Genomic DNA, 18,762 nt, shown 5'->3' on the forward strand with positions numbered 1-18,762 from the left:
AGGCTGTGCTGGGCCTTTGTTGCTGTGTGGGCTTTTCTCTGTGCGACGAGCTGGGGCTGCTGTCCAGTTGCGGTGCGCCCGCTTCTCCCTGCGGTGGCTTCGTTGTCGCAGAGCATGGGCTCTGGGGTGCTCAGGCCTCGTTAGTTGTGGCTCCCGGCTCTAGGGCGCAGGCTCAGTAGTGTGGCACGTGGGCTTAGTTGCCCCAGGCATGTGAGGTCTTCCCAGATCAGGGATCGAGCCTTTGTCTCCTGGATTCACATGCAGTTTCTTTACCACTGAGCAAGGAGGGAAACCCTCTAGTTTGCTTTTAAGAACAGAATTATTGAGGAACTGCCTCTTACTCCTTTTCCATAACAACTGGTGGTTACAGTTTATCTAAACCCCAGATAGCCAGGTTCTGTACAGGCTGACTCCATGCCCTCCTTGTGGGTTGAAAATTAAACAACAGCAACAACAAAGCCAGCCAAGCCCTATGGACACCGTCGTCCTACTCAGTCCCCACCTCCCTGACATGAGGTGACACTGGAGTCCCAGGTTGTCTGTGGGACCTCCCTGGTCTTCGGAAGCCCCATGGCCTCCACTTTAGGCTGTGTAGGAACAGAGAGGAACAGCTGCTGTGGAGAGTACGGCTCACACTGATGAGAAGCACAGTTCACCGCTGACTACATGTTCCTGTCCTTGTGTGAAAGGGTTGTCTCAGATTCCTGTTACATACTGTGATTTAGCTGCATATTTAAAGCAATATAAAACATAATTTATTATGATGGACAGCGCTAAAATAGAGTACCAGTTTTTCCTAGAATGTAATTATAGTTGATCCTTGAATTATGCAGAGGTTAGAGACCCAGACCCTTCCAGGAGTTGATAAATGGTGTATAAATTAAAGTCAACTTTCCATATCTGAGGTTATTCCATATCTGCAGTGCTGTACCCGTGGTTCTGCACCCATGGATTCAGCTAGCTGCGGATCATGTGGTACCTTAGTATTTACTTTTGAAAAAGAAAAAAACTTCCTATGAGTGGACCCACACAGTTCAAACCCATGTTATTCAAGGGTTGACTGTATATAAAATTAGGTAATGTGTAGCCCAAAGGCTGAATGTAGACCCTCCCCTCCGTGTGGTTCCTCCAAACCCTAAAATAAGTGGGCTTATTTTATAAGCAGGAACCTGAAGGCTGTCACACCACTCTTCGGGTCCCTGGAAGCCTAGAAGGCCAGCTACATCAGCTCTGAGCCTCTCGTCCCCAATGTAGGGGCCTGGCTCTGGGACGTTGCTCTCTGTCCTCAGTAACCTGACTCTGATGGCCCCTGGCACAGGTAACGCTCTCAGCCGTGTTGTGTGGAGGTGTTCTGAGTCCTGTCTCCAAAGCAGGGTGACTGTCTTCTTAAAGGCTGGGCTACAGCTTCCTGACCTCCTGCCCCTCGGGGACCCTCAGTGGGTACTGAGCATCTGGAAGGCACTCAGGACGTTGAAAGAAGAATCAGAGCATCTTGGAATTGGGAAGGACCTTAGATGGCTTGGCCAGCTCATCCCCATCCAGGTTCTAAATTCCTTCTGCAGTAGCCTTAGCAAGGGCCACCTAGACCCTCTGATATGGGGAATCTATGCCCGCAGCATCTGACTGGTCTCAGAACCACTGCTTCTGAGACTGACTCTGTGTTGCCCTGGTTACTGTTTTGTGACCAGTTGCTTTATTTTCCCAAGTGGTTCATGCTCCATAAGAATGAGAATCAGTTCTTATTGATTGCCCTCAGTGTTAGACAGATAGGCAGAGTTTTGAGCCTGTAAGTCATTTGTGATGAAACCGCCCTTTAGAACATAGAGGAGCACCAGGCGGAGATGAAATGGCCTTGGAGGGCCACTGCCAAAGCCCTTTGAGAAGCCTCCAGTGTCTGAGCCTTGCAGTGCTGTGTGCACTGGCATCCATGCGTGTGTCCCCACCCCTCATTCATGGTCCTTGCTCCCGCTGCCACGGTGGGCCTGCCTCTCTCGGTCCATCACTGGCCTCTCGTTTACCTCTTCTCAGCAGGCCAGGAAGCTCGGTGGCCACTCCTGCTAGAATGTGTCTTAGAATAATTACAGCGGATTTTTAAGAGCTCTGAGATGATGAGCAGCGTGTTTGGACTTGGAGGAATGGCTGTGTGGCCTCCACTGTGACTGTTCCAAGGTTTTGGAGGGTTTTGATAGCATTCCAGATACTTGAGGGCATCAAATTGCTTGAATTCTGGAAAAATGAGCATTTGGTGTAGAAATCTTTTGAAGTCAGGAATTCTTATTCCTTTCAAGTCTGTACAGCAATGCTAATGAGGTATTTCAGAAGAGAAGCTGTGCTAGTTGTATTTTGATGATTAGTTGGGACATGCTAGCAATTAGTACTGTTCATTTCCATTAAATTAATGTGTCACTGCTCTCTTTTTTTCTAAAGTAGTTTAACTATATAATATGTTTGTGATTAATTTTACATAGTAAGGCTTCCAAACACACATAAACATCAACTTAGACTGAGTAGAAGCCAAATTCATAGAAGCCTAAGATCATGACTCAGAAGAGTTTAAGAGTTTTTTAAAAATAAATTTACAGGGGCAAAAGATCTCTAAGCAGAGACTTCATAGCAAAGGAGAAGATGACGTGAACGGGCATGTTGAGACTAACAGGGAAAGAAGACTTTCCGAGAAAACTGTGGTTTCTTACTTAGAGAACCTTGTAAGGCAGAGTGGGTCCTTGAGTACCCTGTCAGCCAAGGCCCCGTGACCACAGAGATGCCCAGGAGGCAGCCCAGCTGAGACCAGCTGATGGGGCCGTGGGCTGGGCAGCAGCCAGGTTCTTTCCCACGAAGACACCGAGGAGGCTTAAACCACATAATAACAGTCCACCCACCGATGAGGACGCCAAGCCTGGGCTTGCTGGGTTGTTTTATTTACTTGAAGACATTTTTTCTGCTCTACATGTACCAAGATAGCACAGTTCATTGTGCCATGCCTTCCTCTCCTACCCCCCACCTTGTAGTTGCGGAGAAAAATACTCTGGAATTTAGTCTATTCCCAGTTAGGGAGAACAGAGAATGTGGGACGCGGGTGACAAAAGGTGAATGTGCTCTAGAGAGTTCAGAGCCCTCGCCAGAACTCAGGTCCCGTTTTGATAAGGATGTCGCAGGGCGGACGGATAGAAGCCCAAGGTGCTGCTGTCCTCTGCACTTGGTGGGGGGCCCAGCCGTGCTGAGGGCTGGGGTGGAGTTGGGGGTCGGGGCGGGCTGAGGAGACTGGCTCCACACACATTAGTGGTTGGGTTTGCAGGCCAAGCCTTGGTGAAGGGGGCACTCCAGCCTGCCCCTGTGCAGCAGTGACCCAGCAGCCCCTTGGAGGGAGATGCGGCTTCTGGTGTGTCAGGAAAATCAGCATCTCCACCACCAGGTGGCCTCTGCTCTGGGGCTTCCCTGGTGGCTCAGCTGGTAAAGACTCCACCTGCCATGCAGGAGACCCTGGTTCAATTGCTGGGTCAGGAAGATCCCCTGGGGAAGGGACCGGCTGCTCTAAACAGGTGTGGCACTTGTATCAGGTGAGTGAACGTGTATGTAGCAGTTACAGGTCATGATAAAGGACGTGAAGAAAACGGTGATGTGAGTGACCAAGGGGCTCCTTTAGATGAAGTCGTCAGAAAGGTTATTTCCCATGAGGGGAAATCTCTCAGACCTGGAAGATAAGGAAAGGCCAGTCCTGTGGGGACTGGTGAGGGAATAGCCAATGAGAAAACTCTTGAGTCAGGCACAAGCTTTAGTATGTGAAAAACACACGGTCGTGTGACTCAAGAGAGGGGGCTGATGGGAGCACCCTGGGCAGAAGGGGAGTGACAGGGGATGAGGACGGAGAGCTTGGTAGCGACATAAAGCTTGCAGGGGTGGACGCCACCCTGAATGTGATGCAGAGCCAGTGGAGGGTTGAGAGGGCCAGGGTCACTCTGGCTGAAGTTTAGAGAAAGGGCTTCAAGGTGACAAGCCCAGAAGTACTGAGGAGGCTCTCACGGTGGTCTCAGGTGGACAGGGAGAGGGAGCTGTGGGCAGAGTCAGATAGCTGCCGACAGCCCTGATGGATGGAGTCATTGTGAAATTGGGAGGGAGGAGGGCAGTGTGGCTCCCATTTGCAGTGAGTGAATGGTGGGGCCTTGTCCCGAGGTGTGGACTTGTGGAAGGGACACGCTGGAAGTGGTGGTGGGACAGAATGAGCACAAGTGCAAATCGAGCAAGTTCTCTTTGGGCTACATTGAACTTGAGGGCCCATAAGAGTGTCGAGGTCAGGTGCCAGGTCTGAAGAGCACTGAGTCATAAGTGGGATTTACAGTTAAGGGCCTGGATGAACTCACCTGGACAGAGTGTGTGGCAAGGGAGCGGGGGTGGGGAGTGAACTCTGAGGCCTCCCCACACCTGGAGGTTGAGCTGCTTAGAAGGAGCCAGCTAGTGTAGCCCCCCAGGTAGGAGACGGTGGTCAGCCATGTCATGAGGAAATTGTTTCTGGAGGGAGCAGTTGATTGTCACGTGCTGCTGAGAGTTGAGCTAAAATGAGCCTAGAAGAGTAACCACTGGACACCATGGAAAGTCAAAGTGTTAGTTACTCAGTCGTGTCTGACTCTTTGTGACCCCATGAACTGTAGCCTGTTAGGCTCCACTGTCCATGGAATTCTCCAGGCAAGAATACTGGAGTGGGTTGCCATTTCTTTCTCCAGGGGATCTTCCTGACCCAGGGATCGAACCCAGGTCTCCTGCATTGCAGGCAGATTCTTTAGTGTCTGAGCCACCAGGGATGCCTGGACAACATGGAGGCCATCAGCAAGCTTGACAAGAGTAGTTTAATCTGCGTCGTGGAGATAGAAGCTCTGTCAGATGGGTTGAGGAGTCTATGGGAAATGGAGAAGGGGAATCAGGGAGTATGGCAACTCTTGAGCCATTTTCTTTTAAGGAGAGCTGGGTACCATGGCTCTGGCTGGAGAGAGCTATGGAATTGAGGAAAAGCCAGCTGGTTTACTAGGGGAGATGACAGAGGACAGGGGGTTGAGGGGGAGAGGTGGGGTCATGAGTTTGGAGAAATGACTTGGGATGGGTGATGGTTTCACCCTGTCCCCCTGGCATGTGCAGGGCTCCACATCCCGCCCTAAAGTCCACACCTGGCTCTAATACATTGATGTGAGGAGATGCCTGCAGGAGTCCCTGGGCCTTTCTCGGCGGCAGACCTGGTGGAGTGCCTGGAGCCGGTTTTCCGCAGCCACGGGGGTGGGAGAACAAATGTGGACTGATTGGTTGCTTCTTGGGAGATTCGTTCATTCCACATGCAAACACCGTTGAGGCCACTCTGACCCAGGTGTGGTTCTGACCCTGCAGACCCCATGCACAGTAGCCCCTCTCCCCAGGAGAGCTCTTTCTGCCCGTGTGGTAGGGGCGGAGGCAGGGGGGCACTGTCCAGCCACCTGCTGGGGGCCCCCTCAAGGAGCAGCCCTGAGGCAGGTGCGCTGTTTCCTAGAAGGGGGATTTGAACCTGTTTCCAGGAGGAAGGTGGTGTGTGATTTCTTTGAGAAGGAGGAAATGGGGCGCAGGAAAGGAGACATGAGTCAAGGTTGCAGCAGCAAAGCCTGTGGGGAGGGGTCGGGGGCTGAGCGGGAAGCCCCAGGCTGCCACAGCCCACCCCCAACTCCTCCCCACCCCACCCCACCGCCCAAACCCCACCCCTGGCGGCTGAGTGAGTTAGGGTTCAGTGTTGGCTGCATTTCTTCAGGTAAGTGACCTTCAGTCCAAGTGAAGAGGAGCCCTGGGCTGGGTGTGGCTCCTCAGGAGTGCGGTCCTCTGGGCCCAGGACTGTGGGGGTGAGGCCCCAGATGGCCTTCCCTCTGCAGTTTTAAGAACCCGGACTTGGTTCAAGCATCCTGTCGCAGCCTCAGACAAGTCATTTAGCTTGCCATGCCTGCTTCTTCATCAGAAAACAAATGAGACTTGATTGCGGTACATCACAGTGATCTAGTCTGGTTAAAACGAAGTTACCGACCCAGCAACTGCCGCCTCCTGTGTTGACAGACAACCTGTGTGAGCCCAGGGCCAAAGGCCTTGGGTTCAAATTCTGGTTCCGTTTCTAGCCGTGGTATCTTGAGTCAGGGACTCGGCCTCAGTTTACTTATCTGTGCAATGGGGGTAATACCGACACCTGCCTTCTGAGGTGTCTGGTGAAGAAATCTGCGTAACTGCTGAGAAGAGCAGCTGGGTGCCAGCTGCTGTCAGGACAAAGGCTGCAGACGCCCCCGCTGTGTGTGCAGCCGCATGATGGTTGTGTCTTGTCTCCGCAGTTCCGCCTGGTGGTGAAGACAGCCCTAAAGCTGCTGCTGGTCTTTGTGGAATACTCGGAGTCCAATGCACCTCTCCTGATTCAGGCCATCTCTGCCGTGGACACAAAAAGGGGTGAGTGGTCCCTGCTCGCTATGTCATCCAAGTAAAAGTGTCTCATGGAAGATTTCCACTTTTTATTTCCAGGTTCAAGGCAGAATTGAAAAGGAACAGAATTCCCTTTGTGTGGACTTCTGACATCAGGAAACAGATGTTTCAGGATGCATATGTATAAAGATTAGGTGAAGGAGAGAACAGGGAAAGAAAAGCACCCCTAGCTGACCCAGGACAGGTCAGACTCCAGCTTATCTTTATGCCCCATCTTCAGCCACCACAACTGAATGCACAGAACCAGCTTGTTCTCTTTTCCCATCCTGTTGGAGTCACTTTGGCTCCTTCGTCTCTTCCCCTCTCTCCCACCTGCTTTATTGGCTTTCACCCCACAATGTTCCTTAAACATCTTCCCTCCCTTGCATCCTCTTCACCATCTCTCACTGGGCATCCTTTACCTCTCTGAAATGCTACCCGCCTCTCTGCTATTGGAGGCTTCTTCTAAAGCACAAATGTGGTCACGTCGTTTTCCGTCTGAAACCTGCCGGTGGCTCCCCAGTGCCCGGTTAGGGCCGACCCTTCACGTCCCGTCCCTGTTTACCCGCCACCCCCACCTCCCACCCAGCCTGCGCCAGGCCCGCCCTGCCTTGGGTCAGATGAGCGTATTCTTTCAAAGCCCTGTGTGCCCCTCATCTCTGCTGTGCCCATTCTCCCAGGAGTGTGTGTCCTGCTGGACAGTGGGGTGCCTGTCCCCTCTGGGTGTCCCAGCACCTGGCTGACCCACAGCAGGAAGGCCTAGTGCCGGCCTGCACACCTGAAGACAAATGAGCTTTGGATTTGGTTTACAGCATGACATGCTGCGTCCCCTTTAATGTTGTGAAGTCTGATTCTGAAACGGGTTTTTGTTTTGTTTTATTCTTTAAAACAGCTTCCCTGGTAGCTTAGACAATAAAGAATCTGCCTACAATGAAGGAGACCAGGGTTCGATCCCTGGGTTGGAAAGATCCCCTGAAGAAGGGCTTGACAACCCACTCCGGTGTTCTTGCCTGGAGAATCCCATGGACAGAGGAGCCTGGTGGGCTACAGTCTATGCGGTTGCAAAGAGTTGGAGATGACTGAGTGACTAACAAATACTTAGGTTTTGTTCCTCAGTAGGACATTTTTATGAATATTGTCATCCCCACAAAGACTCTAACAAGAACAAAAACTTGTTAACATTAATTATTTTCTTTTTACAATGGAAATACTCTAGAAAATTTGGAAAAAAAACAATGTAAAGAAGACCATAAAAATTTACCTGTAGTCTTACCAGATAGAATTGTTCTTAACATGTTGGTGTATGGTTGTGTGTGTGTATGTATGTATGGACACACATGTTTATGTACAAGTCAGCTCAGGGACAACTGATGAAAAGAAATGAGGGGCCTAAATAGCCTTCTTTGATTCAAACCACTTGTTGTCTCTGACTCAGTGTTGATCAGAGACCCACATTCAGGACTGAATGCAAAGATGAAGGAAAGCAGCTTCCTAGTTGCTTTGAAAGTTTGAATATAAGTTAATGAAAGCCATCCAGGACCATGAACTGGGATTCTGCACTTTTCCCACAAACACACAGGCAGACGTCAGTCCCCAGCATGGTGGACTGTAGGTGGGAGGCAACTCCAGGCCTGTGTTTGCGTGTACCACAGAGACAGTCCTAGTGTGTGATCAGGGGCTGTGAGTCTGGAAGGTTGATGCCAGATTGGGGCAGGTTTTTTCTGCCAAGGCTTGTTGCCATCTGAAGCATGAGCATGAAGACCCTCGTGGCCTAAAGGGGACATCAGGGGGACCCCTTGAGAATCCTAATGAAGGCTCCCAATGACTCAGAAGCCAGGGTGGGCTTTCCCAAGGCCAGTCCATGGCTTAGGGTCAAAGGTGGATGTTTGGGAAGAGAGTGAAGCTGATCCTTTCATTCATCCTTGGAAGATTCATACTCTATTCTCCAACTCTTCGAGTTACTTTAGGATAATTAGCAGACTCTTCATTTTCCTATCCTAAATTTCAGGTAACCCTTGGGCCCTTGTCATGCGGGCCATGTTAAAGGAAACAACCTTCTTATGACCTTGAGGTTCTCCCTTGACTTCACTGGTTTGGGAGCTCATAGCTTCCTTCCTCAGACTGCATATCTCATGGAGAGACCATTTGGGATAGAGGAGTGATCCCGAGCATACCCAACCCCCAAGTCTCCACCTGCAGGCCCAGCTGTACACTCAGCTGTACTCTCTCCCCCAAGACAAAGCCATGGCTGCTCTTTCCCAATTTATAAAAATAAAAAGTCATAACAGAGAATGGATTGTTTTCTCAATCTCATGGTTTTTCCAATGAAATTTTTTAAGCTATTGGCAAGTATTGTCATCCGGTTGCTACTGAGCCCTAGCAGCTGAGAACAAAAAGGATCAGCACTGATGTAAAAACTCAACCATAGCTTATCATGTGTGGTTCAGTCACATATTTCTCTATGACATGTGTGGTCTTGGCCATGACATTATAACACGTACATATAACACCATCCTATATTACTGCTAATAAAACTGTCCCTGAACTCTGTGCTGGAGTTGGACACACAAATATGTCCAGCTGTTCTGCAGGGGAAGGCAGGACTTGTGGGTGTGTTTCCACCTGGCAGGTTGAGAAGCTGCTCTGCAGTCCCTCTCAGCTGGACGAGCGAGTAGGTAGACATGCCAGAGGTGACCGAGGGCCAGCTGAGTACGTCCATTTCTACACAAGTTTATAAATCCGCCATAAATGTGACTCCTCAAGGTGGTTTTGGACTCATTCTTTTGGAGGTTAGGGTGAGAATGGGCATGTTAATGTACAGACCTTTTTAGTAGAAAGGAATTCTTTTGGATGATGAAAAATGGTAGGTTTAAAGAATCTGCAAGGAAAATCAACAAGTGAGCCACAAGTTCTCAGAAATTACTAGCAAATAAAGTTGTCCAAGAACAAATTCCTCTGATTGCTGTATAAACAACACATCCCACACATGGGTTAACGGGAAAGGTTCATTGGTGAGCATGGATGGACAAATTGCTGTTCTGCCAACAGTGGGCCAGTTAGGGAGCAGCAATAAACGCTGAGGGATTTAGGTGTATCATAGGGACTAACAAATGTGTATGAATTAATGAAAATTAAAAGGGCCCCATTTGATCGTGGCAGTTGGCACTTTGGCTCAGGTGCTAGAATGAAACCATGGATTTGAGTTAGTCTCTAAGGCATGGCTCAGTGTCATACCTGTCTGTGTAGACTGCTGGCATGTCTTCTCCTTTGCATGGGTCTTCAAGTCACTTTCCCTTCCTAGTGGACAGGGCCAGGCAGCAAGAGAGAATGGCAGTTAGTAGTCATGGAAGCCCATGAGGAGGCTTTGCTTTGTCATTCTGCCATCATCAAAGACTTCTTCACTCTGGTGATTAGCAGGAAACTGGTCAAGAACCCCCTGCTCCCCTGGGCAGGGTGCCCCCTCCCTCTGACTGTTTGGGTTTCTCTCCCAGACAGAGGGTAGGGGTAAGTGGCCAGATGGGGTACCTTATTTTGAAATTTCAGTCATAAATCTTGAGTCCTGCTAATTTGGTTCAACACTGCTTTTGAAGAGGTGCCATTTTTCATTTGAATGTGAGGTGATGAGATATGACATAATTTTTAAACATGTGTCTCACACATGATTAACAGGGTTGGGGAGGTGGGTGGGGAATCCAGACATCCTTTCAAGCCATCTTGGCTCTGACTTGTGCTCAAGGGTCCATTGCTTTGTGAAGACCGCACAAAGCATGGCGGAGGTTAGAGTGCACAGATCTCAAGCTCTGTTTCCATGGTTATTTGGAGCAGAAGTGTACTCGTTAAGTGTTCATCGCTCACAGTGAAAGACATGGAACATGCCACTGGGACCTTGTGTTTGAGTGTTAGACCAACTCGCATACGAGGACTCATGCAAAATATTTTATTTTCTTTGGAGTTTAATACAGAGACTTGGAAGAGAGTAAGAGGACAAGAGTATTGAGCAGTTTATCCTGTGCTTATTCATTCTGGGTTGAGAGAGGGGTGATGTGGTTTGCTGGGAGGAGGGGGCCTGGCCAGGAAGCCTGCGGGGCAGGCCTGGGGGGCAGCGTGGGTGTCCCCTGCCCACCACCTCCACTGCAGTGACAGCTGCTGCTGTCCAAGTGCCTGCCACACAACAGACGCCGTTCTAAGCGTTCTTCATATGAAATCCATTTGTTTAACAATTATTTAAGTGCCAATCATGTGCCTTTGAACATCAGAGAGAAACCAGGCTGTCATTGATCCTATACTCACTCCAGTGCTGGAGGTGGAGTTGGAGAGAGACGGACAATGATGATGAAGGAAGTGACCATCTCCCGATGTTCTGCATCAGCACTTGGGAGAGGCGACAAAGCACCGTATCTCCGGGACGCCTCACAGTGAGCCGCTAGGGTGGATGTCATCTCACCCATTTACATGCCTCCCCCCGAGCCTCTGTTCATTCCACTACTTTGGGGCTCAGTTTTGTTCTCTGTTTGTGAAGGGGGAAGGTCGTGTGGTTTGTGATTTTAACACAGGGCCACCCCCTACCCACACATGTTATTCACTCAATCATGTCCAACTCTGTGACCCCATGGACTGTGACCTCTATCCATGGGATTCTCCAGGCAAGAATACTGGAGTGGGTGGCCATTGCCTTCTCCAGGGGATCTTTGTGAGTCAGGGATTTAACCTGGGTCTCCTGCATTGCAGGCAGATTCTTTACCGTCTGAGCCACCAGGGAAGCCCCAGGGAAAGTGTTAGTTGCTACCCACACATACACACATGAAACCCCATATGGAGCAGTGAAGGTGTGGATGGGGGTGGCAGTGAACTGGACCATTTAGTTCTGACAGGCGGGCTCCTGGGACAGGTACAACTACTGGTGCTTGATGCAGGCCAGCTGGAGCCCTGAAAAGGTATTTGTGTTGAACTAGAAGAGAAGGCTGGAGAAGGCAATGGCACCCCCACTCCAGTACTCTTGCCTGGAGAATCCCATGGGTGGAGGAGCCTGGTAGGCTGCAGTCCGTGGGGTCGCTAAGAGTCAGACATGACCGAGCAACTTCACTTTCACTTTTCACTTGCATACATTGGAGAAGGAAATGGCAACCCACTCCAGTGTTCTTGCCTGGAGAATCCCAGGGACGGGGGAGCCTGGTGGGCTGCAGTCTATGGGGTCGCACAGAGTTGGACACAACTGAAGTGACTTAGCAGAAGCAGCAGCAGAAGAGAAGGCAATGGCACTCTACTCCAGTACTCTTGCCTGGAAAATCCCATGGATGGAGGAGCCTGGTCGGCTGCAGTCCATGGGGTCGCAAAGAGTCAGACACGACTGAGCGACTTCACTTTCACTTTTCACTTTCATGCATTGGAGAAGGAAATGGCAACCCACTCCAGTGTTCTTGCCTGGAGAATCCCAGGGACGGGGGAGCCTGGTGGGCTGCCGTCTATGGGGTTGCACAGAGTTGGACACGACTGAAGCTGCCGGGGTCCAGCCCCGGCTGATCCAGGGTATTCGAAGCGGGGACGGCGTCGGCGACCTATTTATTTATAAATATTTATCAGAGATATAAAGAGTAATAGAATGAGGATAGCTCAGGAGGAAAATTCAGTGGAGAAAAGAGGCTGAGTAGCTTGGTTTACGCGGGAGACCAATAAAACTTCAAGACAAGAAGTTTGCACCACTTACGTAGGCCGCAGGCGTCCTTCCGTTCTCCCGAAGGAGAGGAGACACTGAGGCCTCCCTGGTCGGATCTTAGAAGCCCAGGCATAATTAGCAAGCATGGCGGGTTCCGCACTCCAGATGGAGACTCAGCCAGAATTTGAGAGAGAGAGCGACATGGGGAGACCAAGTTTCAGTGAACAAGGCCCGCACTTTATTTTCCAAAGTAGTTTTTATACCTAAAGTTGTGCATAGAGGATAATGGGGGAAGGGGTGGAGTCATGCAAGGACAGCAGTACCTGGTCCTAATCGAAGCCAGGCTTTCAAACTTATCATATGCAAAAGTTCAGGTGAATTACATCATCTTCTGGCCAGGAGGCCTGTTAAAATTTTAAGAAACTTATCTTTCTCTAAAGGTGATTATTCCAAAGTCAGGCACCAGCCTCCAAAAAAGCATTGGACAAAGCTGCATTCCTATAGGGCAAAGGTGAGGTGGGCTCAGTCAAGAAAAGAATTAACTCAAGGGTCCAACGTTACAAACATTGAGGCTATTACTTACATTTCTGTACACCCATTATATCAATCAATACACTGCCAAGGACACAGTAGGTCAGGAGTATGGAGACTTAGCAGCAAACATTGGCCCAATAAGTGAAAAACCCTTCACCAATACAATTTCTAATCAATCTTTTAACTACTCAAAAGAATCTGTGTTTAGACAGTTTAGAACATCTCCTGCCTCTCACAGTTGGGAGGCTCTGAACAATCTCATGTGGCCGGAAAAACCTATTCAGGTAGGCTAGAGGATTTCCAAAGGAGTTTGTAGGTTGAAACACTGTCACACCCAGGAATTATTAACTGGAGCTGTAAGCTAACTCTTTTTTCAGAGAGAGGTAGTGGGGGACTGCCCCCGTAAAGTCAGAGGTGTAGGTGAAAGCACAAAGCAGAAAGTAGGCAGACTCTGGTTTGGGGGGTAGATGCTCGAGAATTTCCAGGGGGACTCCTGAGGCTTGATCCCACCTTTGCGTATGCCGAGCCTCCTTCCTCATGACCTTTGTCATGGGCGGAGCTCCTGCACCCGGCAATGATAGAATTCCAGTTGAGCTATTCCAGATCCTGAAAGATGATGCTGTGGAAAGTGCTGCACTCAATATGCAATATGCACTCAATATGCAATATGCCGGCTCCCGGCATGAAGCGACTTAGCAGCAGCAGAAGGTGTCCTCACCTTCCCCTTCATTCTTCTAAAAATTTATTTTCTTGTCCCCAAACAGTCAAAGGATAGTGAACATGTATCCCAGTAGTGTCTGATTACATGCAAATTTCCAGACTCAAAATCCTTAAATGATAAAAAGGGAATCAGATATTATAAATGAAGAACACTTTTTGTGTATATCTTCTTTAAACTTTATTTAGTTTGGCTGTGCTGGGTCTTCATTGCTGTGTGGGCTTTGCTGTAGTGGCGGGGCGTGGGGCTCCTCTCTGGTTGCGGTGCCCAGGCCTCTCACTGAGGAGGCTTTTCTTGTTGGGGAGCACGGGCTCTAGGGTGTGAGGGCTTCCGTAGTTGCGGCACGCAGGCTCAGTAGTCGCGGTTCCTGGGCGTTAGAGCGCAGGCTCAGTAGTCGCGGTTCCTGGGCGTTAGAGCGCAGGCTCAGTAGTCGCGGTTCCTGGGCGTTAGAGCACAGGCTCAGTAGTTGTGCACGGGCTTAGTTGCTCCGTGGCATGTGGGATCTTTCCAGAGCAGGGATCAAGTCAAATCCGTGTCTCCTGCATTGGCAGGCAAATTCTTTACCACTGAGCCACCAGAGGAGCCCCGAATATGTTTTTTAATTAAATGAAGCCCCTGTTTGAGTGCTTTCATTATAATGGATCAAGAGGTGCATAGATATGTGTGTCTGCATAAGAGAGAGAAAGAGAGAGGAAATAGACTATTCACCTCTATCTTTGGGATGCTTGCCATTTGCTTCCTTCCTCTCCTTCCACAGGTCCCATTTGACATCTTTGGCTCCTAAATAAGCAACCAAGAAGCATTTCAGGGCCCCTGAGTCCCACTGGGAATTCTCTGCATCAGTGCTGTCTCTCTTGTACAGGCTTTTCTTTACCCATGTAGAACTCATGTTTTCATGTTTTGTACTGAGGTTGGGTGTGAGTATGAGTGATGGAAGTTGCCCTTTTATAAGCACAAGCAGAGGCATTTAGAAAGCTTGACCTACACCTGGACAATGAGACCTACTGACCACACTGATTATCTTGAGGACAGAAATGGTTACTTCGCCTGGCTATGAAGAAGAGGTGTGGACTTCAAGATAGTTTGATGATAAATGTCAGCAAGAAGATAATTCAGCAGTTAGCACACAAAGGATCATGCTTTTGTGTTAGGAGTAACAAAGGGTTATAGAAGCAGTCATAGACTCCTAGTTTGGACTAACTGAGCAACTAGCCCAAAGGATGGGCTTCCCTGGTGGCTCAGAGGTTAAAGCATCTGCCTGCAATGCAGGAGACCTGGGTTCGATCCCTGAGTCAGGAAGATCCCCTGGAGAAGGCAATGGCAACCCACTCCAGTATTCTTGCCTGGGGAATCCCATGGACGGAGGAGCCTGGTGGACTGCAATCCACGGGGTTGCTAGGAGTCGAACACGACTGAGTGACTTCACTTTCAGTCCAAAGGAAAAGGCATTTTGTTCCCTTGCTGGGATCACCAACAGACCTGAAATTCTACTTGTGTCTTTCATGTTTTACAGTAGGTGCCTCATCCTTTTTAAATTCTCTTGTCTTGTCTCCTTACTGTGTGCAGTGAACCCTGTGGCTCTTTAAAAACTACCCCAGTTTAAAGCCACCCTGTACCCTCTCAGAGGTCCCCATTCACGAGTCAGCAGACATTTTATTGAGCACCTACTATGTGCTGGGCACTCTGCCAAGGGCAGAGAGACAAGACAGAAGCCATCACTTCCCTGGGGGAGCTTTGGTTCACAAGACCAGGAAATCAGCTCTGACATAACCCACCCAAGAATCAGCATTTGAAACCCATTGGTTTTAGGTTATTTCAGAATTTACTTTTATCAGCAAAAATAGACAATATCCCTTTGACATCTTTATAGAGAAACCAGGAAAGAGCTGCATGTTCCACACCACCATGCCAAGGGCAAGGCAGCATTTCACTGCAGATGTTTATCCCCAGAGTAGGAAATCATGTCAGGGTGTGTGTCCCCTTTGTGGCCTTCGCTCAGTGATCCTGAACATGGAGAGTTTTCCTGCCCTCCCTGGAGCCATGGGACAACCTCCATGAGCGCCCCCCCACCAGTCTCACCGAGGAGTCACTTCTTACACCAAACCCTCCTTGACCATCTCGCTTCAAAAGACAGACCACCGTTGTTGAGTGGCAGGCGTGGCTAAGCGCTTTGCCTTCTAATTGCTTTTACCCTGTGCTGGCATGCATTCTGTGTTTGTGCCTGACTGTTCCTTTTGACTGTAGACTTTCTGAGGGCCACCTTCTAGAGGCCCAATTCCTTGTACCTGGTTGATGCCTAAATAGTATTTGTGACTTGATACAATGGAGATAATATACTTCCGTTCTGGAAATGTTTGCTAGACAGACCTTTCACTGTTACTGTTTTGAGTCCTTTGCTTGAGTGACTGTAAAGCTCTCCTGAATCCTCTTTCCTTGCAGGAGATGGACACACACAGAGAGTACTTCCAGAACATTTCCATACTCAGAGAGTAAAATGCATGGTCTAAAAAAGCTACATATAATTGGATTTTTTAAAATATTGCCTATTTAGTATAAAGGGAAATTTTCAAGCAAACTGATAGGCATCCGACATGAGGAATATACATATTCAAGTAGACAAGGATGACACGGCATATCATCACCTCATTGGAAGGATGTACAGAGTCATGCTTCGAAATTTGGTGAAAGGCGCTCCTGTCATTGGGTGATGAGTCTGGATAAACTGTGATGTGAGTTGGATAAGGAGTCCCGAATTGCTGTTTCTCATGATTTTTGCTTTATTCATAGGAGTCACACCCTGGTCAAATATCATGGAAATCCTGGAGGAAAAGGATGGGGTCGACACGGAATTGCTGGTTTACGCGATGACTTTAGTGAACAAGGTTGGTTGATGTTTGTTGTGGGTTGAATTGTGTCTCCCACAAAAGACGTTGAAGTCCTGACCCTGGAGCCAGTGAATGTGATCTTATTTGGAAATGGGATTTTTGCAGATGAGGTCATTAGGGTGGGCCCTAATCCAGTAGGAATGGCGTCCTATAAGAAGAGGAAAGAAGAAGCACACAGAGGGGAGACAGCGTACACACTCGTCCACGAGGAAGGCGGCCTTTGAAGGCAGGGCTGCAGGTTGGAGTGATGCATCTGCAACCGAGGACCACCAAGGATGCTGAGGATTGCCAGCAACCAGTCCCGAATGCAGCAAGGAAGGGCCCTCCCCAGGGCCTTCAGGGGTAGCATGGCCCACCCGAACCCTTTTTTATCTTTCCAAAACCAGTTTTTTCCTTTTTAAAGCTCTGCCATGTTTCTAGTGGGCACCAAAGGCCACCTGCCACACTCACACTGGGTTGTCTGTGCAGCCAGCGAACAGTCTGGCCACCAGCAGACCAGGCCAGAGAGGTCCCCTGGGGCGGCTCTGTCCGGCTGCTGGTCCTGAAAGCTTCTTGCTCCAGTTCACCTGCAGTGACTTTTCCCTCCAACTCCCAGATCTTCATGCTGAGCCCGCGACAGCCCCGAGACGGGAGCGGCCAGGACTGAAGCACGGGGCTTTGATGATGTTCCCACCTTCTAGCCCGTGAAGGTGCTTGCCTTCATCAAGGTCCCACAGCATGGCTCAGCCAACCTTAGCTCCAGAAGCACAGAGGGATCCACCTGGAGAGACAGTGTTCAGGCAGCCTCTGTGGCCCATGTAATTGGTCTTCAGCCTACAGTTTCCCAAGTTTTGTACCTCATTTCAGTCATTGTAAGCCACTCAGTTTGTGGTACTTTGTTATGGCAGCCCAAGGGAACTAGTACATGTGAAAACCTAAAATTTGCCCTCTGAAGAAGCCCACGCCATGTACACCCCCATGCTGGTGGCTGGAACACGCTTCAGCATGCCTTTTCATTAGAGGAGACCCTTTACACACACGCATGGCGTGAGTGCGTGTGTGCTGGTGTTCGTACATGTGAAGGCCCGAGTTGTCTGCCAAGTTTCTAGACTTTGGTTTTTCTAGTGAAACCAGAAAGAGGATAGCAAGACTTTTATGGCTACTTTTCCTATTGAGATGTCCCCTTAACATTTTTCCTTAATATAGATGAACAAATTTTACTCTAAGGAGATGATTCTCGATCGGGCAGAAAAGCAAGCACTCTTATTCTGCAGCTGGTTGAACTCTGGCCGTGGGGGCCAGGTGAGGGTTCCTGAAGGTGGATCCCATCCTCTCCTATGATGGTGACCTGACCCTTGTGCCCTCATTCCACCCATCGCATCCTCCCTGGTCACCAGCTCGTGGGGCAGTAGCTGTCTTCAGTGTCCATCCTGAGGTGCTCTGACAGTGGGTCCCACGCTGACCAGGGACAGCCCACTCTCAGGACTGGGGTTCCCTCAGTGCCCTGGCCCTTCCTTATTAATAACTGAGGGAGGGTGAGATGGTTATCTTCGCCCTGGACCCCAGACAGCACTTCAGCCACCCCAAGGCCCTGCCTTTGTACTCTCCAGGGTGCCAGGTACAAGCCTAAGGACCAACTGCAGTGATGGTTAATTCTTTAGAAAGGACTGAGAATCTCTTCCTGAAATATATCTGGAGAAATATGAACTGAGAAATATGAATTGGTAGAAAGCAACGTAATTATGAGAAGTAATTCTACTAGATATTAAGATGTTGTGTAAACTTTAAGGATTAAAACAATGTGGTCCTGACTTTTTCCTTGGCAGATGGCTGAAGCAGAGGGGCTGGAAACAGACCTCAATGTACATGCAATGCACCCTGTAATTGAAATCCACAGGGATGGTCAGCGCCATTTATGACCGAGAGAGGTTTTGCTAAGTGGAAATAAACGAAAACATGCTTTGACTGTATAGCAAAATAAATTTCGGAAAGATTGAAAAGGTCAATGTAACACACCAAACTGTAGAAAAATAAGAAACAGAGGTGAAAATCAACTGGTCTCTGGTCAGTGAAGGTTCGTTTAATAATATAACCAGTCAAAAATATTCCAAAGAAAGGGACTTAAATATTTCACTGTATTAAACTATAAAAAGTCGTATTTACAAATTGAAAACCACCAATAAAAACTAAAGGCAAGTGGCAAACTTGGAATTAATTTCCAAAAATTGGGCAGAAAAGGGTACTATCCTAAGTATATTGGGTTGGCACAAAAGTTGGTTCAGATTTTTCCTTAAGCTGGTCTGGAAAACACAAACGAACTTTTTGGCCAACCCAGTAGTATGACCCCAGTCGACAAATGAATGACATTAACCCTACTAAGCTTGAAAGAAACATGTAGTTAAACAGCAAGTCATTTTCTCTGGGTCACGTGGGCAGTGATTGCTTTTTAATTGAATGCCAGTTATTGATGAGGTCATGGGAAATTTCCTACAGTCCTGGTGGGAAACAGACACCCCTTTTCTGGACAATAATCCTAAGAACTCAAG

At 48.9% G+C, this 18,762-nt stretch overlaps 1 protein-coding gene across 11 annotated transcripts in view; it reads left to right on the plus strand.

Moving 5' to 3' along the window:
- The window catches only part of FHOD3 (formin homology 2 domain containing 3), a 521,378-nt gene that overhangs the window by 323,788 nt on the left and 178,828 nt on the right, over positions 1 to 18,762 (plus strand). For all 11 annotated transcript variants that reach the window (XM_044934658.2, XM_044934661.2, XM_044934659.2 and 8 more), the window contains 2 exons: positions 6,324 to 6,435; positions 16,140 to 16,234. In XM_044934658.2, the coding sequence (XP_044790593.2) occupies positions 6,324 to 6,435; positions 16,140 to 16,234 (207 nt within the window). The remainder of the gene's footprint in view (positions 1 to 6,323; positions 6,436 to 16,139; positions 16,235 to 18,762) is intronic.

Source organism: Bubalus bubalis, chromosome 22 (genome assembly GCF_019923935.1).
Source record: "Bubalus bubalis isolate 160015118507 breed Murrah chromosome 22, NDDB_SH_1, whole genome shotgun sequence".
NCBI classification, from domain to species: Eukaryota; Metazoa; Chordata; class Mammalia; order Artiodactyla; family Bovidae; genus Bubalus; species Bubalus bubalis.